Below are 27870 nucleotides of genomic sequence, written 5' to 3' on the forward strand. Positions count from 1 at the left end.
CGCCGGCGGCGGGGACAACCCCACCCTGCGGCCCCGCTCGCTGCTCCTAACAAAGCGCCCCTCGGCTCCCTCCCTCCCTCGTTCCCCGCCTCCCTCACCTCCCGCCCGCAGGTCGCCCGGCACCGCTCCCTCCAGCTCCCCGCAAACCCCGCGCTGGATTCCCGCCCACGGGCGGCGCGGCGCCGGCCTCTCCCGCGGGAGACACGGCCGTGCCGCGGGGACACCGGGCCCCGGCGATCCCGAGCCTGCAGGTGCGGCGGCACTGCGGGGAGGCGGCCGCGGGAGATGCGTGTGTGTGTGTGTGTTGTGGGAGCGGCGTGCGAACACCCAGCGGGCGCCAGGAAAGGGGGTGGGCGGGCCCGCCTGCACCGGGCGCGGGCGGAGCTCCCGGGACGCAGGTCCCTAGCGCAGCGTGCCCATCCCGCATCCCGATCCTCCGGCCCCGGAGCGGAGCGGGATGGGGAATCCCCGCCCCGGTGCGGCGGCCGCGGACCCAGCTCGGGCTTTACCTCCGACAGCGCCCGGCGGCCGACGCGCCTGCGCGCCAGCGCCCCCAGCGGCGGCCGCGGGAAGGGCCCGGGGTGCTGCGGCGGCCGCTCCGCCGCGCCCCGTCCCCGTCCCCTCCCGCCGGCGCCGAGCTCCCGGCCCGCGGTACCGCGCGCTGCCGTGCCCCGGCACGGCCGGGCTCCTGCCACCCTCCCGCGCCCCTTCTGCGCCTGACGTGACGCAGATCCCGCCGAGGACGGGTCGGTGGCAGGCGCAGGTGCGGCAGCGGGGAGCGCCCTCAGCTCCTCCGGGCGCGGACCCTGCCGCGCCCGGCCCCCGGGGTGAGTTGGGTGCCGCGGCGGCCGGAGGTGTCCCCGGCTCCGGCGGCAGCAGGTGTCTGTGTCCTCCCCGGCGGGGCTGAAAGTGCCGGGAAGGGCGCTCTCCCGCATGGCGCCGCTCTTGGCGTGGGGTTGGAGCTCCGGGCCTCCCTGCTTCCTTTCCTTTCCCTCCCTTCCTCCCGCCTTCCTTCGCCCCCGCGGTCCGGGTGGGAGCGTGTCCTCTTCCCAAACCCCGCCGTACGCCTCCTGTTCCCAAGGCACGCCTCGGGCGCTGCGTGCTGGCTGTTCCCAATATGTGTGTCGTCTGTCCCAGCCCCTGCGCGCAGTCCTATCCCAGGAAAGGAGGGGGAAGCTTGAAATGGTCCGGATTAGTTTTTGTTTCAGGGTGTGCGTAATCTTCTAGTGACGTTAATGTTTCCCGAGGGAAGGTCTCGGAGAACAATTGTTTCTTTCCATGCTGTAGTTCTGCTCCCGAGTTGAAAATAGGATCATTAGCCTGGAGATTTAAAGGTTGAATATAACTCAAGACGAGGCACAAATTAAAGCTGGAGTGTGCCTAACCCTCATATAGGCGGAACAAAAATGTAAATAATTTTGTGAAGCTAAAACAACAGTTTGCAATCTTTCTGCAATTTTCCTAGAGTATTTTTATCATCTAAAGACTGAATATGGACCCTGAAAATGAAATAAAGAAGCAAGTAAACCCCTTTTACTGCAATGTAAGTATTACTTACTGAAAACTGTAACTAATACAAAGTGATTTTGATGGAACAAAGTTGTCCTAAACCAAGTGTTCCTTTTTCTCTTGAGCAAGATTGATAAATAGCACTGGAGCTGAACTTACTTTGCTGTCTTTGTCATGCTTGACTTGGATGTGTGTTACGAATCGACTTATTAAAATTAACTTTAATAATATTATGTTTCTAAATAAAGGCATTCTTTTTAAAAGGGGATGATTAAATGCAGCTCCTGTTCAGAAAAAAAAAATCCCAATTGCTCTGGTTGTCAGGTTTATTGCTTTTTTTTTTAAAGCATATTGGGATTTTTAGAGGAGAAGGAACTATTTAGGCTGCTGCTGTTCATGCATGTGAATTTAAACCTAGTCTGCTTCCATTCTGAACTGGCCTGGGCACAGAGCAGCTGTCATAGGGAAGTTTTCCGAAGTGAGAGAGGCAGGTCCCAAACTGCTCAGAGTAATTGTGTTAGTGTGGATGCAGCACTGAGGAGAGCTGGCTCACCTTAGGCAGGTGTCCTGGCTTGTCACTATTGTGCTGTGCCTCTGGCTCATGCTTGGTTGAGAGTGTGTGAGGAAGATCTTGGATCTGTCTTCACTTATCCACATGCGCCCACACAAAAAGTGTGATGAGATGGCTGCAGAGTTCTGGAGATACCAGAATTTCTGACGTGATGGGGAGATTCCGGTTCATTCCACTGTGTTTTGGTGGTCTTGGGGCCTTATAAAATTCAGTTTTAGGAGGCTGCTCCAGTTTGTCTTTGAAGTAGTAGTACTTTTGTAGAACTTACCTATACCAACAGTTCAATAGTAGATCTTCTTTGATATCAGTGGTATTTTATTTCTCTTGGTCTGTGTGCAATGCTAGAAATACTTCTCTTTAATCTAGATTTGCAAAATCTGGTGTTCTTCTGCACTAAACTTGCAGACTCACTTCCTTGGAGCAAAACACAAGACGGTAAGATCAGTTTTTGAATGCACCTTTTGTCAGATTTTACCAGTTTATTTAGCAATAGAGTATGGGGTTTGGAATGTAGTTTTTAATGTGGTGTTGAAACATATAATTTCAGATATTTAACTAGTTTTGCTGATTTACTGTCCTGTTTACCACGATGAAGTAGAACTTGGTTTTGTACATTAGTCCTGTCAGAAGATGTTACAACTGTATGTCTGTAAAGAAAATACATGAGAATACATGGCTGTTAATACAGGCAGAATGGAATTACTTAAATCATAGACAATCTCCAGGGAAAAGAAGGATGTTTTTCTGTTTTAATTTTCATGTAATTGTTCACCTCAGATAGTCTATGCTGTTGGCATTAATCTAACTTATTTTATATATAATGTAAGCTTTGCATTGTTGATTTTTGACTCTTAAGTGTCTTTCTTCTTTGTTGTTTGATGACTTGGTAACTTAGATTGAGGAAGCCTTGAAAGCTCATGGCATGGGTAAGTGCAAGATTTTTTGCTTCCTGCTACGTTCTATACCTGCTTCTTTCTCCCCACCCCAATGTAGTTATTTATGAAACAAATGAGAAGAAGACTTTGTTATGAATATATTGTGGTGTTGGCTTTTCGCATGTTACATAATGTTAGAAAAAACTTTACCTAGGTTCTGTAATGTAATACATGATGTAGGATGTCTATGTAGTCAATTTAGTAAAGATAGGCAGAAAAAGTCTTCACATTCCTGGAGTATCTTATCAGAGAAGAAGAAAACTAGAAACCAAAGAGAAGACTTTAGGGAGGGAGCAGAGACGGAATGCAGCCGAGGAAGAAGATAAGGCTGATGGGATGATGCACAGAAACTCCAAAGAATTTATGAATCGTGCATGATTGTGATGAATATGCAATAAGAGATGTACTTTTAAAGATGATCTTTTGGATGTAGAGGTGTGCTTTGGGCTCCCTGCCAAAGCACCTGGCCGTAATACCCTTTTTGCTGTTGTCTCCTAATTGTCCCTTTTATTAAACTTTTTTTAAATTTTACAAAAAGCGAACCTTTTCACAACTTTCTCAAGACTTGTGTTTTAAGACTTGTCTTGTGTTTTTTAATTATATAACTACCTAGTCAATCAGTAATGTGAGCGAGAGGTATGCAAAGTTGATCAACAAGCACTAGCTAGAATACTAAAAATCATCTACATTAAAATATTGAGAAACCCTAAAGAATTCAAGATGTTAGAGACCTTCAAAATTTAAAATATACTTTAAAAAAGCTATGCTTCTTAAAGCATGTAGAAATACTGTATATACTTTATATTTGTTTTTGAAAAGGGCTTAATTTGCTTCAGTTAATTAAGATACTTTTAATACTTTTAATAGGTTTAATAAATCATTAAACCTACCCTGAGTCTTGATGAACTGCTCTAGTTCCAGAAGGAGTGAAGGTCTAACTATGTTCACCATTTTTTTCCTACTTTGGTTTCATGATGCTCCAGAATGTATTTACAGGTTTCTACAGTGCACTGCTCTTATTCAGTTTGAAAGTTGTTGTTCAAGTTAGACATAGTCATTGGACCTTCGTGATCTGGGAATTTTTGTTTGGATTGTAAAGGAAATGTAACTGGTGAAATATTTAGCAGCTGTATGCTGCTGAAATAAACACCCTGAAATTCCTGGATGCCCTGAAATATTTAGAGACATTGAGGTTGATTGATCTTCCTCTCTGACTGCTTCATTGAATTACCTGACATAAAATAACTTTGTTGTTGTTTGGTGTGAGTGTTTTTTGTCAATCTTTTGGAGCATGGTGCTAGTGACACCAGGGTCATGGGTTCAGTCCTTGTACAGGACTCGATGATCCTTGTGGGTCCCTTCCAACTCAGAATGGTCTCTGAATCTGTGAGAAGAATCTCTTAGCACATTCAAAACTAAACATAGCTTAGTTTTCTCATGTCAACAAAAGCTCAAAGAGTTTTTTTCAAAGTAGTCAGTTATTTTACCAAATTGTTCTTTAAGTTGTACTAACAATTTTATTTCCACTTCTGTCGGATTCTTTGTTTTCTTTTGTTTTCTTCTTTGTTTTTTTTTTAGTTAAAACAGAAAGTGGCTTAGGGAAGAAAGTGAAAACACCTGGGAAACTTCCTGATTTTGGTAAGAATGTTTAATACCTCCCCTCACACCTCCCCCCCCCAAAAAAAGTGGAAGAAATAAAAAGTGTTGAGGTACAATATTACAGGTGATAATTAGATCACCTGTAATATTGATCTTAGCAGGTCATTGGGAATTCATTTCTGTTCATTGTACTTTCAATCTGCAGTAATATTTTGTAATAATACTTAATTTTTGCAAACCAAATGCTTTAAAGAGAGTGGAAATAGGGTTGGGGGGGTAGTGTTTTATAATAACTGACTTAATTTGTCATGTGGGACCATGTATGAGCAGGGACTGGTGTGGGACTCGATGATCCTTGTGGGTCCCTTCCAACTCAGAATGGTCTGTGAATCCATGAGAAGAATCTCTTAGCACATTCAAAACTAAACATGGCTTAGTTTTCTCATGTCCACAAAAGCTCAAAGAGTTTTTTTCAAAGTAGTCAGTTATTTTACCAAATTGTTCTTTAAGTTGTACTAACAATTTTATTTCCACTTCTGTCGGATTCTTTGTTTTCTTTTGTTTTCTTCCTTGGTTTTTTATGTTGTTGTTGTTGTTATTGTTGTTATTGTTGCTGTTATTTTTTTTGTTTTAGTTAAAACAGGAAGTTGCTTAGGGAAGAAAGTGAAAACACCTGGGAAACTTCCTGATTTTGGTAAGAATATTTAATGCCTCCCCTCACACCTCCCCGAAAAAAAAGTGGAAGAAATTAAAAATGTTGAGGTACAATATTACAGGTGATATCTAGATCTTAGCAGGTCATTGGGAATTCATTTCTGTTCATTGTACTTTCAATCTGCAGTAATATTTTGTAATAATACTTAATTTTTGCAAACCAAATGCTTTAAAGAGAGTGAAAATAAGATTGGGGGGATAATGTTTTATAATAACTGATGTAATTTGTCATATGGGACCATGTATGAGCAGGGATTCACATGTATGTGAATTTCTTACAGTGCCACTTGAGCCAGAGAAGGACACGTCATATCATGGACAGACGTTGGAAGAACAGCTTAATACATGTAAAGATTCAGAACCTGCACTTGGTAAGGGCTTTTAAGACTGTAATTGGTTTTGTGATGCTTACCTTTAAAGAGTATAGATTAGTTTTTAAAATGTAAAATTAGGCAGTGTGTAATAAAATCTTCTTGTGGTTACACTGAGTACCCAATAGTATGGTATGGAAGTGATGGATCTTAGTGACAAAACCATTGGATTTGGCCTGGAACATACTTGATTAGATATCTCATGTTGACAATATTCTCTAGAAACAATCTAAAGTGATATGACAGAAATGAACTTTAACTTAAAAGATCAGTGTGGCTCTTTGCAATTTAACTACCCATTCAGTGGAGGGAAAGCAGATAGGAGTTGACAGAAGAAACAATTAGGGCCATATATTAAAATACATTCCCTTCTAAATAGTTAAAAAATAATTGTCGCTATTATTTTTTTAGATTATTTATTAAGAAATTGGTGAGTCCTATGTGGTAAAAATAAGGCATCCTAAAAAAATCAGTTTTGTACCTTTGGTATTCAAAAAGTCTAGCCACCCAAAAGATAAAATACCTGATGGTTCTAGAAGTCTTCACTGATGTATTTGACATGCAGTAGTAATCTTTTCCTTATATGTCAGTGCTTTAAAATCAGTGCTTTTGCAACCAGCGCTGATGATTTGTTCCAGCAAACACGAAATTTCCTAAGTTGTTTGGGTTTTTTTTTTCAATACAGGACTTAATTACATAATAGAATACCGAACAAAAGACAATGTTCCTTTTCTCTATGAATGTCAACTGTGCTACTGTAAAACAGGACTGAGTAACATGTTCATGCATGTTTGTGGCTCCAAGCACAGACTGGCATACTTGGTAAGTTATTTTTGTTTGTTTGTTTGTTTGTTTCAATGTAATGATTTAAGGAGAGAATTTTTTAGTCATATTTTGATTTTTAAAAAATTAAAATGAAGGTTTTACATAAGCTTTTGTGAAAATCTTTATATTGCAATTATGCAACTGTGATGAATATACTTAAAATTCTTCTCATCAATAATGTGTATGTCTCTCCATTGCTTGACACTGAGTGTTTAGTTTATTCTGTTTTGGTCAACCAGTAATGAAATCTATAGCTAAAATGGACTAGAAGTAGATTTTTGACTGATTTTTGTATTACGTAAAAGAATGGGATCAATGAAGAAACTATTCCATCTTTCAGATGCTTTAAAAGGAGCATAATTATAAATTAACATGATACATACTAATTAAATTATTAGATACTGTGACTTGGAATCAGGGGGAAAAAACCCAACTCGTATTCTGTTTTGAGGCTAGGCAAGCCCTGTGAGTTCTGTGGCCTGTTTTATGACAATTGGCAAAGCTCTTGAGGTTCATGACAGCTCACAAACATTCAAATACATTATTATTTTCAATATGTTTAGGGAAATTAGGCTGTCCACTCTTTGAATGTTTGCTTGAGTATACTGGCTTAAGGGGGGCTTTACCAAACTGAGAAAGCAATATTCTGAAAAGTATTTTGATACTTCCCATAAAAGTCTCAAAATTGGTATTATATTCCACATATCCTGAAGTCATAGACAGCTGAGTTCACATAGTATTTTGGGGCAGTTTTACGCCTAATGTTGGGTGTGCTGCTGTGAATCTGCAGTGATGTCTTTCATAAACACCATGCTGTTTCTGGCCATTGATTCAGACGTACATGCTGAGTTTTGGTGTTCTCACCTATTATATTTCTTGCTTACTTGGAACTGTTTCCTGCAGTTCTGAATCTTACACTTGTTAACTGCATCTCTGTTAAATTCCTAAATACTATAAAAATATAATAATTCATGAAGGATTAATTTTAAGTCGTGCACCTGAGCTGGATTAACCCTAGGTAGTGGAAAAGGCAGGAGACTAAATGCCTGGAATTTGCTCTGCTAAAAAAGGAGCCTGGGGGTCCTGGTGGATAACAAGCTCAAGATAAGCAGTGTACCTTGGTGTCAGTGAAGGCTAACAGCAAGCTGAGCTATACTAACAAGGGGACAGCCAGTAGATCAAAGGAAGTGATTATTCCCCTGTTCTTGATCCTTGCTAGGCCATATCCAGAGTATTGTGTTCAGTGTACTGCAGAAAGGAAGCTATTTATGAAATTGAGCTAGTCCAGAGGAGAGCTGCCAAGATAGTCAGGGGGCTGAAGCACATTTGTACCATGAAGAGAAGTTAAGGTAATTGGGTTTCTTCTGGCTGGAGAAGAAAAAGTGTCAGAGGGATCTAACAGTAACCCTCCAGTACCTCAGAGGATGTTATTGAGAAGGGAGAACCAGACCCTTTTTGGAGCTGCTTGGCAGGAACATAAATTCAAACAGGATTTTCCTACTTGACATGAAGTTTTTTGCTGTGAGGGTGGTCAAGCATTGGAACAGGTTGTTCAGAGAGGGGGAAATCTCTCTTCCCAGAGGTTTTTAGACCCAAGCGGGCAAAGCCCTATGCAACCAATTCAGCATTCAGAGTCAGCCCTGTTCTGAGCTGAAGATTTGGCTTTAGTTTCCTAAATTATTCTGTGATTCTATGCATAACCATTTTAGTAAGTTCTGTTAATGTATATGTATAAGTTGATTTATCTCCCATGATTATTAACTGTGCTGGAGTTTTGTGACTTAAGGACTTGCATTTATTTTCTAGAGACAACATTATCCAGAGATAGCACAATCTGATGAAGTTAAGGGTAAAGGCTCTGAACTGAACAGAAGAGTTAGGCAAGTTGGATTAACAATTGAGAAGAAAGAAGGAAGAAAACAAATACAGGTACATTTCTCTTAAGAATTCCAGGAGCTTTATATTTAATAAAGAAACAAAGAATGTAATTTCCATTACAGTGGGCAGATTTGCTTTGGATGGTAGGAAAATCTTGCTTTTTTTAACCTTTATTACAGGTGCTTTTTGTCATTTTAGTAATTCTTCCAGGATTATTCTGGACAAAATTTCCCTGAGTGCACAAATAATGCAAAATAGATATACTAATATTTAATCAATTCTCAGCTCTGCGTGTCTGTAAAATAAGTTGTTTCATTGATGCTAGGAAACTGCCTTTATAACTTTCCTGAATAGTTTCTGCTTCGTTAGCAGCTCATGGCAATTCTCAGGGGAGCCAGGTAAAATTTCTGACAGTACAGATGGAAGTGTGGGAATCTGCAGATTGACATGAGATTATCAGCAGTACATGTGATTGCAGAAGCACCACAAGTTTAAATTCTTAGGAAGCTGCACCTTTAGAAATACATTCATGTGGAGATATCTTCATATTGCTCTGTGCTGATACTTGCACTGCAGTGGTATTTATAATACCTTTATGTGGACGGGATATTGGTGAAGTTTCTTCTTGAGGTGTACCTTTCCATGCTGGTTCATGACACCTTCTTGAGGTGCTCACTATTCTTCGTGGTACACATTAAATTTGTTTTCCCCATCAACTTCGATTTCTGTCAGCATCCTGCTTGTTAAGCAGCGTTTCTTGACAAGATCCCTTGCTAATGCTACTTAATGTGCACAGATGTCTCCTTTTAAAGTGGAGTTCCCAAGGTTCCTCTGTTAAAGCTGGTGATGTCCTGCCCATCTGGAAAAAGACCTGTGTTTCTTTCTGTGTGATACCATCACACTTAGGCTCAAGGATAAGAGCCTGCTCTAATCCTACCTTTTTCTGATAAAAAACAGTTATGGGAATATCGGAAGATCAGGTCAAGGGACAACTGCTCTCTCTAGAGCTCCCTGCTCCAGAAGGGAGAGATTTCAGACTGTCAAATCCATTCTGTCTGCATATCCTTCATTTTTAACCTCTGTTTAAAAAGAGAAGCAGCTGACTGTTGGCAGCAACTTTTTCACTTGACCTGCTTATATTTCTTCTTGACTTGAGATGGTTTATTTTACTTGAGATTTATATCCATGCATATGGAAATATTTACTTCCATCTGTATTTTGTAGACCTTTTTGTTTTTCTAGGTAGTTTATTACATCCATAGCAAATCCATTCTCTATTTAAGGAATTTTTAAACAAAGCATGTGTAACCTGGTTTAATTTTACTGCTATATCTTTTGAAACCAGCTGTTTAATTTTCTTTTTTTTTAAGCTCTAGAAGAAATTTATTTGTGGTAACTAAGTGTCCAGGTAACTAATTTATTGACTTTTTGAATGTCCATTAAGGGATATACACACATGTGTTTTACACTACTGGTCGTATATTCTTAAAAAAAAAATTAATGCTGATGAAATATCTGTGGAATGATTTTATCCACAAAATAACTAACATAAGTGGGTTTTATTTTTAGGTTGTTACAGGTGTTCCAACAATGAGGAGGAAATGGCAAGAATGTAAGTGTGCTCAGTGAGGTGTAAATTGTCCATTTCTAATTTGGTCCTCCTTTGATCCAAATCAGACCAGGGTAGTCTCTGCAGTGCCAGATACCAGCATTTTGGTGAACTGGACAAAAGGAGCAGGTTGGGGCTCTATGCTTGTATTTAATCTCCAGTTCAGAAAGCCATGCAGAATTTTTAAAGCACAGCCATACCTCTTATCTCTGGAAGAAAATTTTCTGTTTTACTAGGCATTGATACTCACAAAATTATAGGAATGTGGTATCAGTGAGACCTCCCCACTCAGTTTAATGTTTTAAAAGTCATTGTAGTACAATGTTGTCCAGGTGGACAGACAGTATGACTGCATGCCACTTGAGGAAATGGCTAAAACTTGCTATGAGACCTTCATTCTCATTGCATGAAAAATAAAGATTGGATTTGAAACTAAAGTACTTAATTTTAATGTATATCAGTATGTGAATGGTACCTTAAAATAGCTCAGTAGAAGTAAGAAGATCATCTTGATTAGCAGCGTCGTACTCCAAAGAGGAAAAATAGCCATTTTGAATCTAGGAAAGTGGTTTGAAATAAATTGAGTCCTATTCAAATTAGATTCCTTGATTGTAACCTCTTGGTTAATGTGTCTAATTTTGCATGTGACTTTGTGGCATTCTACTACATTTATAATATTTACATATTTTAAGAAATGCATGTAATTATAACCAGGGCATAAAATATCTTAAATTTTGTTGCTGATTTGTAGTTAGTATTTAATATGCTGTCACATAATAATGCTTATAAGATTATTCTTGGTGTTTGTAAGTACTATTGCACAGAAACAGAGCTAGGTGAAATCAAAGTGCAGTAGTAGAACCATCCTCTATTAAGGTAATGTCTCTTGTGCTACATTTCAAGCGTGTTTGTTTAGTTTTCAATGCAGATGACAGCCCTTCAAAAGCTAAAGTTCAGCATGTGGATATGCCCCTTAGTAATGCAGAAAAAACAGATAATAAAAATAAAGATGGGGAGCTGACAGACCCTACTGAAGGTAAGAGGGAAAATGGTTGCTTTTAATGTTTTTTTTTTTTAACTTTCACCAGTGCATGAGTTACTTACTCTGTATGTGCCTGTTCCACATAGAGCTTCCACAGCTGAGTAACAGAGGTGAATTTGCACAGTTGTGTGGATGGCCTTGGGGTCCGTGGCAAAGGCAAGAATAATCCCAGTGTTTGTAAAGAAAACATTCTACTTCTACTGATTTTTTTAGGTTCTGTTTTTATTTTATTTCTTCACAAGATACCTTACTTCCACCCTTAGGTTTTATTGATGTTGTCTTTAGAAGTATTCTTTGTTTAGAATATTTTTTTAAATTAAAACATTGGAAAAACATTACTTAGTATACTTTTTTATTGTTTTAGATGAAAATAATGTTCAAGAGGAGAATGAAGAAAGGCAGAAAGAACAGACAAAACCAGATGAAAATGTTGAACCTAATAATGCTATTGAAAGCAGCAAAGGCAACAATTCAGAAAGGTAAAAGAAACAAAAAACCACCACCTTCAAACCCACTTAAATTAACTTAAAGGAAAATGTTGTACATGACAATTGTCTGTATTGGATTTGCATAGTAAAATCCATGTCTTCTGAAATTGTGCTCAGCTGTAAACTTCTGTCATCAACAGAAAACCTGGTGTATGTAAAGTGATCTCAGACTTTGCTCGGGATGCAATTGGCTTTCGTATTTATCTATTATCCTTAAGGTATAGTTGTCATGTGCTGCTGAAAATGTTCAGAAAGAACATTTCCTCATGGTTTAAAACTGCCTCTGTTACAGCTTCATATCAGATAATTAGGGTAGTAGATGAACTGATTTTGGAAGGGAAAGACAATCAGTAACAGCTGTAACAATTGGGGTTTCTTCTTTACAAATGATTTTGTGGAGGAACAGTAAGTGTCCTAAAAGAATAATTGTGTTCTAAAATGCTGAAACCGTGCTTGGCTGCTTGTGAGCATCTTATTAGTAACAGCGCTGTGAGTTCAATTTGAGCTGTCAGCCTTTGTGTGAGGAGAACATCTCCAACATGGGTCATCTTTGTGCAGCACCAGGAACCACAGGAAGGCATTCAGTAAGGGATATACATGCATCAGCCCAAACGCAGGAGTTTTGTTCCAACAATTTAGTTACTTGGTTTTGCTCTTAATGACATTCCCTTGGAATGTGTTTTGAGTTCAAACCAGTAATCTCTCTCCCAGACATGGAGGGCTAACACCTTCTGCTTGTAAAGGAGAAATTTTCATGTTCCTGACATTTTTGTAGGACCTGCCTCTCTGTGGAGCAACCATTATGGAAAACAATCAGTTGAAACCAAATTCAAGTCCAGGTTTATGAATCTTTGTGTTTATTTATTGGCTTTCAAATAACCAACAGTTCTGAATCAGAACTAGTTTGTGAAAACACGAAGAATAGGAAATGAATGAAAGCTCAGCTATCCACATCTGGAGATGCTGAGGTCTATTTCTACCTGGTACTGATCCTCATTGTGCAGTCTTGTTCTTTTAAATATTAAGAACAGCTTCCTTTGGAAAATCATTTAATGTTATTCTTTTAATCTGATTCAGATAGGTCCTGGGTGATTATGAGCAGCCAGGTGTTTCGGTGAGAGACTGACTTGGAAGTTAGTTACTAAATTAGGACTTCAGCTTGTTACTTTACTATTTATTTTTGTGAGACTACTGAGAGATATGAACTCGATATATAGTTTCTTAAAAGAATTAATATCAGATTCTAATTGGCAGCAAGCAGCCAAATGATGTTTCCTCTTAAAGATTCTGTAATATCTATCTGAGAATTTCTGTGATTCCTTATTTCTTCGTAGTTAAGTTTCTGAACAAACAGTCATCTGAAGGTTTAAATTATTTTATCATCATCTGCTTTTACTAAACTTTTGGTTCCTAAGAAACATTTCAAGGCAGGGGAGGGCTTAGGCTTGGCAGTCGTATGGTTTTGTTAATTTAAGAAACACCCAGCCGCTCTCATCCCTGGTTCCTGGGCTTGCAAAGGGATAGAATGTATCAATAGTAGTTGTAATGGCAGAACAGCACAAATATGGCATAGGAATGTTTAGCCATGTGAATCTTTGTATACCAGTATTTGTGTGGCTGCATTGTAAAACTGATTTTTAATAGTTGAATTTTTTCAAAAGCAAGTTTGTGAAGTGCTGATAAAAATCCTACTGTAATTAGGAGCCTTGTCTTACTGCAATGCATACAAAAACCTTACAGCTATTACTACCAATATCAAGCTTTTTTATTAACTCTGGGTTTTAGAACTTATGTTCTAGATAATCACACTAAGAAAAAAACAAACCCCATAAATAATTTTTCTGATGATCTGGAATGACTGAGATTTCTCTGAGGAAATTATATGTGACCTTTCTTTCAGAGTGTGTCAGAACTTCTGACACACTCTGAAATTACCAGTTATTGGCTGGCTACACATTTTTGCTGGATCAGCCAACTGAATGTTTTATTTATTCTATTTTAAGGTGTGAGACGAATAAACAATCAGAGGAAGAAAACAAGGAAGCTGAGGTGAATATTTTTCTGTTAATGGGTTACTCCAGTTTCCAAATAGTTGGAGAAATAATTAATATATGATTGGCAGTCGTGTTTGCTTATTCAAATTAATATTATTGACAATAAATTAGCTACAAGTTACTAAGGCAAAACTATTGACAACAAAGTTTTTTCCTACTTTGTTATGAAAACCTATGTACACATTTCATAACAGCACAAACAATTTGAATATTAGAGTAACAATAATTACTACTGTTTATTTGTATTTACTGAATAGAATAGATCTCAGGACCTCTTTTTTTATGTTAAACAGCAAGAATTTACAGCAAATCCTGAAGAATTCACTAGTCAAGAAGAGCTGTTGGGTTATTTGGTGAGTGTTAAATCTTACCTTGCAAGGTAATTTTTGGAAAAAAAAATAGAAAAAGAAATCACTGGTTTGCTAAGTCTAATATGTAGCAAGTAATGAAAGGCAGAATGTTGGCAGTCTGGTAATCTAACAGATTACCATTTTGTCAGAAAGCAGGATTCAGAATAAAATTAATGTCACTGAATTTATAATGTATCTATTGTTTCTCAAGTTTCTAGACATGTTTTTGCCAGTGTTGGTTTACTATCAGAGGAATGCCTTGTATTGAAAATCCTTTTTTTTCAACTATATCTTATCTTCACTCCTTAACTACATGCTTAGCTAATATGACCTTTTTAAACATCTTTTCTCCTTTGTTTCTGCAAGTGGTCTGTGATTTTCAGATGAGGAATTTGGAAAGATGGAATTCAGTAATGGAAGGAAGCAGAATGAAGACAAATATCAGAGATATGTAGAAAGGAAAGATGGGATTTTTAAGAAAAAAAATGCAAGTAGTTTTTTAAAACAGGGTTCCCCCCCTGCCCTCGCCCGAAGTGCCATAACTGCAAAACCTATCTATTCCCTCTCTTAAATAAGTGTCAGAACATTACAGTTCTGTTCAGTTGTTGAAAATATGTATTATGTACACATGCACACCAGTGATAGGAACAATAAGAGTGGAAAACTGTCAGTTGCCAGTTGTTAGACGTATCAACAACAGTCGTGGTCTTGCACACAGAAATGGTGATTTTCATAAAAGCACCAGTGACAAACTCTATGAAAATCTTTTACTGATAGTTGCTCGACTGATCTACTGCGTGGTAATTTAGGCACTATTGACTATCATAAAATGGTTTTTTCCTCTTTTTTTATATGGAATTATTAGGTGTAGAGGTTGCACCTTGTTAATAAAACTTGAATGTTTTGAGGGATCTTCTTGCTTAGTATGATTGTCCTCTGAGAAGAAAAGAGGACTGTTGGGAATTGATTAGAACAATGTTCTGTTTTGGAAAGTGTGAAAATCGTTCATTTTTGCATCTACAGTCATTTTTTCAAAAGCTGCACTAAGTGTTTCTGTTGTTGTTGGATTCAAAGGTTTCTGATGTAGTGGAAAGTAATTTTACAGGTATCTTTTTTGGACTTGCTGTTCATATTGTGTAAAGCTGTCCAATAATTATCCATACTATATTTCTTTTATTACCTCATAGCAAAATTATCCTTGCCACAGTTTAATCTTCTTTTTCCAGATAGCTTTTGGCAAGATCTTCATTAAATATAACTTGTGCAAACCAGGAGAGATAAATACTATTCATGTTAAAATTGTAATATATCCCTATTACGCAGTCTTATATGAACTTAATGCTAGGTTTTTATTACTTCTTTTCCATTGTCTGGAGTGTTTAAAGGTGTTTGTTTATAATCCAGAAGACTTTGAGCTGTTAGGACACAGCTGGAGTTCTGTTACTTTGCCCCCAGAGAAGTGTTTTCAGCAGAACTTTCTTGGTATAGACAAGAGGGTGACACATGTAGCCCTCTCTGTGAGTGCTGTTGGTGCTAGAACTTGCTCCCCTAGTAGAGCTTCACAGCTTCAAGACTGCTTTTTCTGTAGGCTTTTAGGGAAGAAGAAGAAGGGTAATGTAAGGCAAGGCAGCATGTAGTTTTAAATTCAGTAGCATTCTGGCTTTTTTCTCTGTTCTAGAGAAATGGGTTATGACTATATTGCCTCAGGGAAGGTGTACACATTCATTTGTATGCAGACGTCTTGGAAAGAGATCGAAATACTTAAGGAAAAAGCATTAGCTCCTATGTACTTCCAGGCATATTTTTGTGTAATTCCTTTTCAAATGATTGTGTTCTGTAGCTGCATCTTCCTTCTCTTAGGATTCTCTTTTATTCCACCTTCCTGCCCTCCATTTATGGGATTAAAAATAAAAACTCTATTCGCTTTGTAATTTCAGCCAAGTCTGACAGAAGGGTAGAGACATAGAGAAAATAAAGTTCCTGCAGGTTTGTTTATAAATTGTGATACTTCAGTTTTTCAGAGGAAAAATGTTTTATTGTGTGTTGTTTTCTTTTTTTTTTACCCCTAGCAAAGTTTTGAGATACTGAATGAAGATGATGCTTCATTTATCCTGAAAGTTACACAGACTCTCACAAACGCTCTGGTGGAATATCGTCAGCAGGCTGCATCAAACAAAGTAATGTGAATTTTGTTTTGGTTTTGTTCTACAAACCTGTAAATTCCTGTGATTGTGCATTTTTGTTAATTTAGATGATACAATAAAACAAAAATGCTGTGGAGACTGTATTGTAAGTTTTGCCTGTTAAATACATGAATTTTGGTAGTGATGATAGGGTTAAATTTTAGCTTTTCTGTTGATGAGTCTTAATAATTTCTGTTCAGTGGTGCTTGTTTATTTTTTTGTTGTTGGTAGAAACTAAAAATCATCTTGTCACTTTTTTCCCGTGCTTTTCCTTACATCTAAGTTTTTCTGCTGCTTTTGCCCCTTTTTAATTCTAACTTAAGGTTTTTGTCATCTCTACTGACTTGCCTAACACTCCTGTTCTGTATTCTGTTTCTGTTTCACCATGCAATCATGCATCAGTGACATGATTTTTTTTTCTTATACAACTTCTGGTCATACTCTTTGGACTGTTGTTTTTGAGGCCTCCTTCTTCTTCCACTATTAGAAACCCAGTTTTTCCCCTCTCTGCTGTTACTTGTGACTGACTTATCTTTACACAGGCAGTACATATGGAGGTGTTTTGAGTACCTCTCTGAGGCTGCTGATATGTTACAAAACAATGAAGTTCTAACTGAAATAACTTCTAAACTACAAGTTGTGGAAGACCAAAATGTTTTCCCACATTAGGCCTTGTTAGTATTCTAAACTGTGGTCTTTCAACTGGTAATTTTTTAACTAAATCTTTTATTTTGAGTGCAAAATGCTTCCTTTTTAGATGTGACAAGTTGAGAATTAGGCTCAATGACTACCTCTTCATTGCCTAATACAGAGCTTTTTCAGATGTAGGGACATACCATGGGCAGTGTATACACAGAAGTTATTAACCCAATGATTTGCAAAGAAATACTTGATTTTTCAGATTTGATAGCAGAAACACTGGTCTTTTATTTGGTTTGTGATCATTAAAAGTGTAGTAGTTCATTGTTTCAAGAGTTTGTCCTGATGAGATTCTAAACTTTTTTTGAACTCATAGGACCACTTAAATGCTGGATATAATGGAGAAGCAGCACTGGAGTATTCCACAGAACAGTCCAGCCTGACTCCAGCAGGTATTAGCGACTCTGACACTGGTCATGTTGGCTTTGCAGTCTTTATGTGGGTTAATCTTAACACTGAACCTTGCATAAATGATAGTAAGCCTTTTCTTCCTGCTTTTCTAAAAGCAGAGTTTAAGAGCAGTATAAAGCCAGAGTCAAGTAGCATAAATTAATAGTTTTGGGGTTTTTTCCCCATCCTCTACTGATATTAGAAAGGCAAGACTATTAAAAAACATTGATCCTACTTAACTGTAGAATCTGGGGAGAAATTGAATTAGTACCAACTCTGACTTTCCTGTGTTCAAGGGCAACTGTTTCTAAGGAGACTTTGAAAGTTTCTTTGGCCTTTTTTTTCCCCCCTGATTTTTTTTTCCCCTTCTTGGTGGAGGAGATGTTTCCTGCAGGTGTAGTTGAATCAAGATGTTAGTAGAAAGTTAATGTGGTAGAGGATAGATAATTTTCTAATATCTGAATACTGCAGCTACTTGGCCTTGGTACTTCTGAGAAATTTTTTCAAAGAATCCTGGATTTCTTGGAGGTCATTTCCTTCCGATACAAACAAATGGCTATTTTTCTTAAACCTAGGCAGTACAATCCTATGCTTGGAAAGGCAAGATAGCCAGAATACTAGTGAAGCTATTTTGTGTGATCTTTTTCTTTCTGTATGGTGTCAATTTTCTAGTTTTTCTAGAAAGTTTAGCTTTTGAAAACCTCGGTTATTGCAATGCTAATAACAAAAATTGTGGTGACTTAGAATATATGAGATTTGAAACTTTTATTCCATTTTTGTAAGTGTAATGGAAATAGCTTTCACCTACCTCCCCACCGTTGTTTCTCCAGGATTTTCTGTAACTGGAAAGCATTCCTGACTCTTGGTTGTTTGAAAACGTAGCAAAGTTGGATGTGAACCGTACCAGCAATGCTGCTGTGCCAGACTGGAAATGCTTATTTTGAAAAGCCCTATTTAGAGAAATAAGTAATGTAGGCTCTGCAGAATCCTCTTTTACTGAAAAACAGTATTTCCCTTCTTTAGAATACTCAAGCAGCCGATCAGCTAAGCAGTTCTTATCAGTCAATGAAGATGAACCCCAAAACTTTTCAACTGGCTCTTTGGAAACAGCGTATGAGAACAACATCACGACTGAATTTTTGAACAGTGTAAGAAGTATGAATGCTGAGGAAGTTACTGCCACCCTACACAAAATAGCAGCCTCAAATCCAGCTTTCAGAGGTAATTTGCATATACATGTATACACACACAAACACACATACATAAAAATATACATAACATCATCTATTAGCTCTGTGAAATATTAAGGACTTATATGGGTTGAAGAACTTTGAGGTATTAAGGAGGGCGGAAGAGACTTATTTTTTCCCACCCTTTAACTTTTGCAGAATCCAGTTTAGGAATGGTAATTCAGAATAGCTGCCTTCCCACAAAGGCATTAATAATTGCTGATTTTTTTTTTTTTAATTCTTCTCTCATTTGTGCATAGTAACATTTACAGTAAGAGAGACAGTAAACTAAAACCAAGCACATTATTATTAGAAAAAATCAGAACCTTCTCTGTGCTATAAGTGGCTAGTTTTGTGAATACCAACAGTGAAGGAAATTTTATTTACTGGTCCCTGAAGGAACTGTATTTGCACAGTAACATAGAAATAATAATGAATCAGAGACAAGTAGTCTTTCTTTTGCTTATAACTTTCTAGTAAGCATTAGCTATTAAACCTTCCCACATCTTCAGTCAGCTACTGCTCTCTTTTCAGAAGTTTCCTGTGTACGTTTCTAAGCTTTTCAGAGTGTGTTTAGAATCATAAAGGTTTAAAAAAGAACACTGTACATTGTAGGAAAGCTTACAGTTTTCAGACACATTCTGATTGTTCTCAGGTATTTTTCTTTTAATAAGGAAAGATCCAAAACTCATCTCAGCATCTGAATGTTTCAGTATAACTTGTGTTTTTAAGTGAATTTTATCATAAAATTGCTTATTTTCTGGTTTTGTTTGTTTGCCTTTAACTAAGGAATTGATATTCCGAATGTTATAAGGATCCTGACTGAAAGTGGAACTCTGAGGGGACCAAGCAATGGCAGCACACAGTGACATGGTAGTTAATAGAGAGAATATAGCAATGTTTTATATACTGTCTGTAAATTTGTTGTTTTACTACATATGACCTCAATGGAGTTTATTTTGTTATGTTTAAGTTTCGTACAGTGTTTTTTTAATTAAATTAATAACTTGGTTTTGATATTCTTGTTATTTATTTCTCCATTTAGCTGAGAGTTCTGTGTTGTGGAAAGGTTGTAAAGCTCATGTTCATTCTTTCCATGTTAAAACAGTTTTTTAAAACAGATAATTTGTTTTCTTCAGTATTATTAAATACTGTACATTGACAGTCTGATCTTTTTGTATTGTTGGTTCTTTTACAAAGAATTATCAGCAGAATGAACTACTGCACTCAGCAGTACAAATTCATCCTACAACAAATACTCAGAAGTTACTCCCTGTGGCTGCTGGGCCTGACTCAAAAACCTTTGTAATCAAAAACCCTTTCCCATATAAGGGTTATGAACAGGTCTCCACATTTTTTTTTTCTTAATAAGACTAAAAAATAACAAAAAGTCAGTGCTGTCAATCTGGTGCTGAGATGAGAAGTGCCTGGATTATTGCCAATTTAGGGAACATAGAAGCTTCAGCAAAGTCAGTAGAAGTTAGGTGTGTTTTGCAAATTTAGGGATATATCCCAATAGGTGTAACCAGGCTCTAGCTAAGAGGCACTGATGTGGTGGCAAAAGTATCTTTTGTCTTCTTTTATCCTACCAGTATGAGAATAAAATGAAAGGTGGCTTATACCATCCTTCAGGCTCTTTTAACATGAGCTTTTTTCCAACTAAAGTAGTACTGGTTTGGACTGAATGTACATGTCTATATATTAATGACTTCTACTTTTGTAGGATGGTGAAAAAAAGTTTTGAATGGTTATAAATTAGTGTGCTTGGGAAAAAATATTTTTTTAAAGTGAAGTTGTGTAATTAAAACTCGCTTCCTGCTTGCGATGCTGGGTAGCATTCAGTGGTTCTAATTAAAGCTCTTCAGCTTTGCAGCCAAATACTGGTATAATTTAGACATGCTGGGGCCAGATGGCAAATGAACTTTTTAATGTTAACTTAGAATTTTTTTTGAGATCTGAATGGAATTTGAGAATCCTCATTCTGATGGTTTCACATCTTAAAACCATGGAATGCAAGATGCAGTAAAACTAAGGTGACAAAGCAACAACAAAATGTATTAGTTTTATTCTATGAACAGACACAGGAAGGAAAATACAGACAAATTAAAACAGTGTTTTAAAGAAACTCTGAGGAATTTCTGGAATGCATCTAAATCTGTTCTTATCAGAGGCAGAGATGGAACAGAGATGGAACAGAGATGGAGTTCTTACAGTTCATTTACTCTGTATAGGAACAGTGTTAATGCCTGCTTACAGAAGGTGTATTTAATCAGTTAAAACTCTGAATTCTGAAAATAAAAATAGAAACATCTTTTTCCTGTTTGTTTTCAAAGTGCAGAACCATCTTTGTATTAAAACAATAAAATCAGAATATTCAGCTGTTGTAAATGGCCATCTCTGGGACAGCTTCTTTTACCTCTTACTGTGGAATTATTCCTAGTGGAAATAAAGTTACAATTAAGTTGAAATAACTTGGATTTGAGGTGGATTTTTTTGTTTGGGTGCAGGAGGAGCATGCTGAAAAAGAAAAGTAGTGTGCTACCCCGAATCTGTAGCACACTGACATAAAATGGTTGAATGGTGTGCTGCAGCGTGCTGCTGTACCTCTCAAAGTCAGCTGGGAAGCCTGAACTGGGTAAGAGTCACGAAGTGCATGCTTCTGGAAATGTTTTCAAAGAACACAGTCCAACATAATCTGTTCAGCTGTACAATTATTTTTATTTTTATTTTTTTCTTTCTTACCTGGTGCAAATAGAGGCTGAAAAAGCATTGTATTATTTTGTTCTTGTATCTGCCTCTGTTTTGTGATGGCTTGGTGTATTTTTATACTAATGGAAAACTGTATATTTGTTCCAAAACAGGGTTTAATGTTTTTCTTGTGCCAGTATTGCAAAGTAAGGAAAAAAAAGGCATTATCTTTACTGATACTATTTAAACAATAGTGTTGACTGTATTTAATATTATACATTCTGGTTTCTCACAGTAACAGCAAGGCAGACTTCTGAGGTAACTAGAGAATTAATAAAATTAAAAGTTAAGCAATAACAAGAAAAATTAAACCAAGAGAAAATTATTTTTCCTTTAAGCTTTATCTTGGTTTTAAACATCTTATTGAGACCAGAGAGCTTCGAGGAAATTATTTTTAACAAAAAGCTGCAGAACTCCTACTCCTCACAGAAGGCAAAAAGGGGAAAGGAGAAGGGTGTTCACAGGTTAATTGACAAGAAACGAAAAGTTTAGAGTGTGCAACTGCAGAGTTACTCCCTGCTGTGAATTGAGACTATCTCTGTTCTAGACAGGTATGCAAACACCCTCGTCGTTTGTTGTTTTCTGGGTCTCCCAGAATTTTGCACTCTCTTTCTGATATGGGAATTCATTACCCCTTTGGAGCAGCGAGCTTTATCTAGGTACACATGTACAGAAGTGCACAGCATGCCTGGTGGTTTATATGTGAAATAATAACCTCCTACACGTGAAATAATAGTAATAACCTCAAATGCCAATGCTGACTCTGCAGTGCCTTCACTGGAAGAATCAGTCAGTTAGGTTGTAAAAAACATCTGAGAACACTAACCAATGACCCAACACCACCATGTCAACTAAACTGTGGCACTCCTGTCTTTCCTTAAACACCTCCAACAACAATGACTCCATCACCTCCCTGGGCAGTCCATTCCAGTGTCTAATCACCTTTTTCTGTGGAGAAATTCCTCCTGATGTCCAACCTAAACTACCCCTGGTGCAGCTTAAGACTGTGTCATCTCATCCTGTCACTGATTGCCTGGGTGAAGAGGCCGACCCACAGCTGGCTGCACCCTCCTTTCAGGTGGTTGTAGAGAACGATAAGGTTACCCCTGCATTTCCTTTCCTCCAGATTAAATAACCCCAGCTCCCTCAGCTGCTCCTCACAGGACTCGGGCTTATCTCAGTACTGGTTATCATTAATGCGTTCTTGTTGTCTGCTGTGGTGCTAGTGCAGCCCCACTTCAGGGGAAGGGACACTGAGACAGAACCACAGAATAAACCAAGGTGGAAGAGACCCACAGAAATCATCGAGTCCAGCTCCTGGCCCTGCACAGGATACCTCAGAATCAGACCATGTGCCCGAGAGCATTGTCCAAGCACTTCTTGAACTCTCAGGCTTGGTGCTGTGACCCCACTTCCCTGGGGAGCCTGATCCAGCCTTTATCCGCTGGATGAAGAACCTTTTCCCGCTATCCAACCTAAACCGCCCGACACAGCTTCAGGCCATTCCGTCGGGTCCTGTCGCTGGTCACCACAGAGAAGAGATCAGCGTCTACCCCTCCTCTTCCCCTCTCGAGGAAGATGTACACAAGAAAAGCCATATCCCGGACGAAGCCGAACACTTGGCGCCGCGTTCCCGCCGGCCAGGGACCGGTGGGACCGGCGGGACCCCCGAGGCCGCCCCGCCTGCAGGGGGCGCCAGCGCGCGCGGCCGCGGCGGAAGCGCGCGTCCCCTCGGCGGGCGGGGCGGGCGCTGGCGGCGCCGCTCACGTGGGCGGCCGCTTCCGGGCAGGCGCTCGGCGGGGGCGGAAGCGGGGCTGGCGCTGCCGCGCGCGTGGTTGGTGAGTGAGCGAGCGGCCGCGCGCGGGAGGAGGAGGAGGAGGAGGAGGTGGAAGAGGAGGAGGATCAGGATCCCGATCCCGATCCCGGCGCGGTCCCTATCGGTCCGTCTCTGCTCGCGGGGGCCGCCGCGCTCGCCCTGCCCCTGCGCCAAGGGCCGCCCGCCTTTTGTGCGACCCGCCCTCCCCTCACGTTCCTGCGCCAGGGAGGCGGCGGGAAAAGCGGGAGCCGCCGCGGCGCGGGCCGGGTGCCGCTCCCGCGGAAAGCGGCGGCATCGGCTCCGCCGCGCGCCGCCGCCCCTGCCCCACCTCCCCCGGCGGCTTCTCTCCGCCGCCGCTCCTGCCTCGCCCGCCGCCGCGGGGGCTCCCGGGGGCCGAACTCGCGGCCTCCCCGGCGCCGGGCCGGCACTGACGCGCCTTTATTTAAAAGCCTCGTAGAGCGACTGGAGCGGGGCGGAGGGAAGCGGCGCTCGGAGAACGAGCCGAAGGATGTCCCGGGACGGCGAGGAAGGCAGCGTGACGGCCTAGACCCGCGGGAGGAGCGGCCGCTCCGGCTCTCGGGTACGGCGTGCGCGGCGCGGGGTCGGGCGGTGCGGTGCGGTCCAGGTGGCGGCGGCGGGGGATGCGCTGCCGGCGCGGGAGCCGCGCGGAGGTGATCGCCCGTAAGTATCGCTGTCCTGTGCGGGGAGAGAGCTCGCCCGGGGGGAAATCTTTATCAGATCGGCGGAGTTAGTTAGGGCGTGTGCCTTGCTTTCGGGTTTCTCAGGATTTTCCTGACGGAGCAAGGTAATGAGTTTCCCTGAGAATGCCGCCTGAGAGCTGCGAGGGAGTAAAACGAGAATCTTTTGGTTTGAAAAGACCTCCAGGATCATCGAGGCTAACCTGTAACTGAATATTTTCACTGAGCCTGAGGTGAGGGTGGCTGAGTGACATCTAAAGTGGTGTCTGAAAAGCGCTGTATGCTGCTTTATGTTAAAGGAATCCTGCATCGATTTAAGGTTGTTTTGATGTTTTGAGTTGTAAAAACCGTGTTAGTGCTTAAACTTTTAGGTGCACTTAGCTCAGTCCTGTTGGAGGAGGGCCAGGGGAAGAAAATACACGGAATCATAGATTAGTTAGGTTTGGAAGGGCCCTCTGGACATCATTTAGTCCAGGCCCCCCTACCAAGGCAGCATCACCTAGAGCAGGTGACATAGGAATACATCCATGGGGGTTGGAGTGTCTCCGGAGACTTCCCTGGGCAGCCTGTTAGAGTGCTCTGATACCTTCAAAGTAAAGAATTTCTTCTTCATACTGAGGTGGAACTTCTTGTATTTTAGTGTATGGCCATTGCTCCTCAGCCTGTCACTGGGCACCACTGAAAATAGTCTCGCACCATCCTCTTGGCACCCATCTTTGAGAAATTTAAATGCATTAATGACATTCCCTTTCAGCCTTCTCCAGACTAAACAGGCCCAGCTCCCACAATCTCTCCTCATAAGATGCAGTTTGTGTCAAAAGGCAGTTGTTCTAGCAAGAAGTTTCATTAAAATAGTTAAATAATTTCAGCAGCTGTTTACAGTTTTGTCTGATGTCTTACTGTGTAGCCACTGTGGTGTTTACGTGACTTCGGTTTGGTAAGGATTTTATCTTTTGATTTAGCGTGGTACATAAGAATTGGAAATGGATAAGCTTAGATAACCAGTCATTTCCAGAACATTTACTGTGAGGTAAGATGCACTGCTTTTAATAGGAGAAAGGATATTTTACAGGCCTCCTTCTTTGAAAGAACGTAATTGACTCTGTTCGGGTGTGTGCACACCTGTATTGTGAAGTTTTTAAAGTTAATTGGGAGCCAAACATCTACTCTTGTAAAAGTAAGCCTTGTTAGTGGAAATAACTTTTACGTCAAAAGCTTCTAGCTATTTCTATGTATCAAGTAGTGAAATTCTTGTAATTCTCTCCTAAAAGATACATATGGTAAAAATCAAACGTTTATAAAGTCATGGTTGTTATAGTTGGACACTAAAGGACCTTTTTATTTTGGCACCAGACTCCAAGCTTTTTAAAAGCCTTTTGAACTGATAGGTTACTTATGCCAAATTTGTACTGCAGTTAAAGTGGTCTTGCATATAGTTTTTTAAGCTAGTGTGTGAAAAGCAGAAATTAAGTTGTAGTCAAATGTGTGTGTAATCAGTTGTTTAAATTGTTTTAAAATAATAGGAAATGAGTTCGTTTTAAAACATTCTTTAATGATTTTCCTGTTGATATGGAATATCAACTATATTAAATACTCTAGTACGGCACAAATTTCAGCTTGAGGTCCATTGGGAAAATCAGCTGTAGGAATGATGATCACATCCACCAGAAGAGAATCATTGTTTGAATAGGTTATTTAGAAACTTCTGGGTTTAGTCAGCTGTGTTGTTGGGGATTTTTTTAATTCAGGTTTTTTTGTGGGGAGAGGGTGGTTTGTTTGGGTTTTTTTGAGAGGATTAAATTAAGGAATCTATGGTGTAGTGTTTGTTGGGCCTTTTCAGTGTGATGATTTTTTTTTTTTTTTAACCTGATAGACGTAAGATTACTTCAGTATCAAAACAGAACAAAACCAAAAGCCCATTTAGAAACTTTGGGGGTTTTAATTTGTTTTGGTTATTGTACTTCTATTCCAGCATGTCTGTACAACTTACAAGTGTAGTGACTCAGATACCTTATTTATTAATACTTATATTATTAAATGTGTCTTTGTTTTCCATTCTTTTTACTCTATATTTGCCCATTTGACCTCTTCTCTCCCACTCACTTCTAATTATTTTTAAATGCACAGGCTGGTTTGTTCAGTGTGTAGTGAAAGTTTTCGTAGGTTTTTTGTGTCCTTTTACTGGTGAAGGCTTGTTTAAACCTATGATTGTACATGTGCAGGCTGTGTGCTGTTAGTGATGAACTTGATAAGCGATGTGCAATTGAAAGGGAACAGTTTGCTGAGCTCCTTGGCTTGACAAGAGTCAATTATGTAAAAAGTTGCTTTGTTGGCAGGAACTTTTTAAAACAAAACCAAATCAGCAACTTAACTCTTGATAAAGCAGTGGCAGACGCAGATATCGGCATGCTTTTTAATAAAGTAGTTCTCAGAGCAAAGATGGCCAAAGGAGCAGCAGAACATTTTCTGGACACCAGAACAGTTGCATGGAATCAGCCTGCATGTCTGTTTAGTCTAGCATCTTGTCTCAGGAGTGAACACTCCTTTATGCATAGACAAAAGAATAAAAACAGTAGCCATTGTTAGGAAGTTGCTGCTCTTTGGTGGAAAAACTGCTTTTGTTGTGTATTTAATCAAATTAAATTATCTTTTTGCAGAGAAGCAGAATGACTAAAAAAAGGAAACGCCAGGAGGATTTCCAGAAAGTGAAGTTAAAAGTTGGGAAAAAAAAGCCTAAACTAGAGAATGCAACTGATACTACCTTCAAAACAAAGGCCATACAAATTCCTGAGCAGCTTAAAGAAGATGGAGTGCTTCCTACGCAAAATAGAAAACTTAACATAAAGGTATGCTGGGATGTTACATTCTGAAATGACAGAAAATTACTTGCCTTCTATGTAGGTTTACTGCAATTTAGGAAAAAAACTGCAAAAACCCCTGCATTTAAAAAAAAGTAAATGCAGCAGGATATCTGAATGCAGCCCCATTTTAAAAGAATCTTGTATTTCTTTGGGGGGTGGATTTGTTTTCCTTCCTTTGTGTCATTTTGTGTCTCTTGCAGCTCTGCTTAAACTGAAGAAGGTTGTTCAGGCTGCGGTTTCGTATTTCTGCTTTTGAGAGCAAGAGTGACAGGACTTGCCTTTGGTCATCCCTCTGTTGAGTCAGTAGGGTTGTGCATAAACTTAAGAACAAGACCCAAGGACAAGTCATTACATCTTGTTTTTCCGATCACTGAATTCTGATTATTTGTTCATTGTTGTGCTATGAACTGATACCATGTTTGTTCTAAACGCATTTTGCTGTTATGAACAGCAGTACGTTGTAGAAATAGATTCTGTATTTTTAAGCGTTTAAGGAAAATGTGCAGAAAATAGGCGGGGGGGGAAGTTTGAACAGCTTAAATTAATAACAATGGCAAGTGTATATGTTTGTTTCCTTATAGGATCTGCTCTCACAGATGCATCACTATAGTCCTGGGGTTAAGCATAATGCACTTCTTGGACTCAAAGAACTCCTGTCTCAGTATCCCTTTGTAATTGATGCACACCTTTCAAGTATAATAAGTGAGGTGGCAGCCGTGTTTACAGACAAAGATTCCGGTGTCAGAGGAGCAGCTGTTCACCTGCTGCAGTTCTTGGCTTCAAAAATAAGACCGGAACAGATTGCTCCATTTTTTCCTTTGGTAAGTGCCCATCTCTCTAGTGCCATGACTCATATCAGTGAGGGAATTCAGGAAGATTCATTGAAAGTCTTGGACGTTTTATTGGAAGCATACCCAGCTCTTCTTACAGACCGCAGCATTATATTGTTGAAGAATTTTGTAGAGCTTATTTCTCACCAGCAACTCTCAAAAAGACTGAAAAGCAGGGACAAACTTTCCTGGATGCTCTCTGTTAACCCAAATCGCAGAGTAACTTCTCAGCAGTGGAGGTTGAATGTACTTACCAGGCTCAAGAAGTTTCTCCAAGCAGTGGTAGATGGATCCAGTGATACAGAGGATGAAGGGCTTCAAGAGCAGAAGGACAACTCTCATTCTGTGAGGAACCCAATATGTATTAGTTGGAAGCTCCATGCAAATAATCAACAACATATACAACTGTTTGAAAGTGGTGGCTTACGACCAAAGATCAACTCATCATTTAGACTGAGGTGAGAAAATGTT

General features: G+C 39.7%; 2 protein-coding genes across 8 annotated transcripts in view; both read left to right on the plus strand.

The window, feature by feature from the left end:
• Positions 1-162: 162 nt before the first annotated feature.
• On the plus strand, positions 163-21503 carry LOC104685823. Of its 4 annotated transcripts, none has more exons than XM_039548260.1 (18): positions 163-251; positions 1466-1543; positions 2447-2515; positions 2976-3006; positions 4594-4653; positions 5249-5308; positions 5610-5699; positions 6385-6521; positions 8331-8453; positions 9972-10014; positions 10928-11047; positions 11418-11532; positions 13545-13590; positions 13889-13948; positions 16015-16122; positions 17144-17219; positions 18241-18438; positions 19236-20917. In XM_039548260.1, the coding sequence occupies exons 2-18, from the start codon at positions 1493-1495 to the stop codon at positions 19313-19315; spliced, it is 1467 nt and encodes a 488-aa protein (XP_039404194.1). In that variant the 5' UTR covers positions 163-251; positions 1466-1492; the 3' UTR covers positions 19316-20917. The 4 variants fall into 4 exon arrangements, with proteins under 4 accessions (XP_039404194.1, XP_039404196.1, XP_039404193.1 ...); XM_039548262.1 differs by lacking the exons at positions 163-251; positions 19236-20917 and adding exons at positions 743-827; positions 20954-21503; XM_039548259.1 differs by lacking the exon at positions 163-251 and adding an exon at positions 743-827.
• A 1462-nt stretch (positions 21504-22965) lies between these two features.
• Positions 22966-27870, plus strand: part of TEX10 (testis expressed 10) — a 55592-nt gene continuing 50687 nt past the window's right edge. For 2 of the 4 annotated variants that reach the window (XM_039550188.1, XM_039550191.1), the window contains exons 1-4: positions 22966-23032; positions 23460-23691; positions 26366-26554; positions 27151-27857. In XM_039550188.1, the coding sequence (XP_039406122.1) occupies positions 26375-26554; positions 27151-27857 (887 nt within the window). In that variant the 5' untranslated portion in view covers positions 22966-23032; positions 23460-23691; positions 26366-26374. Of the gene's footprint in view, positions 23033-23459; positions 23692-23795; positions 23942-26365; positions 26555-27150; positions 27858-27870 lie in introns of those variants that run through there. The other 2 variants (XM_039550190.1, XM_039550189.1) reach the window with 2 other exon arrangements.

The sequence above is a fragment of the Corvus cornix genome, chromosome 2, assembly GCF_000738735.6.
Source record: "Corvus cornix cornix isolate S_Up_H32 chromosome 2, ASM73873v5, whole genome shotgun sequence".
NCBI classification, from domain to species: Eukaryota; Metazoa; Chordata; class Aves; order Passeriformes; family Corvidae; genus Corvus; species Corvus cornix.

Coding starts and splice junctions, on each gene's coding strand:
- LOC104685823 (XM_039548260.1), top strand. CDS start 1,493: ATGGACCCTGAAAATGAAATAAAGAAGCAAGTAAACCCCTTTTACTGC. Junction 4,654..5,248: donor TGGGAAACTTCCTGATTTTG/GTAAGAATGTTT, acceptor TTTTTGTTTTAG/TTAAAACAGGAAGTTGCTTA. Junction 11,048..11,417: donor GCTGACAGACCCTACTGAAG/GTAAGAGGGAAA, acceptor TTATTGTTTTAG/ATGAAAATAATGTTCAAGAG.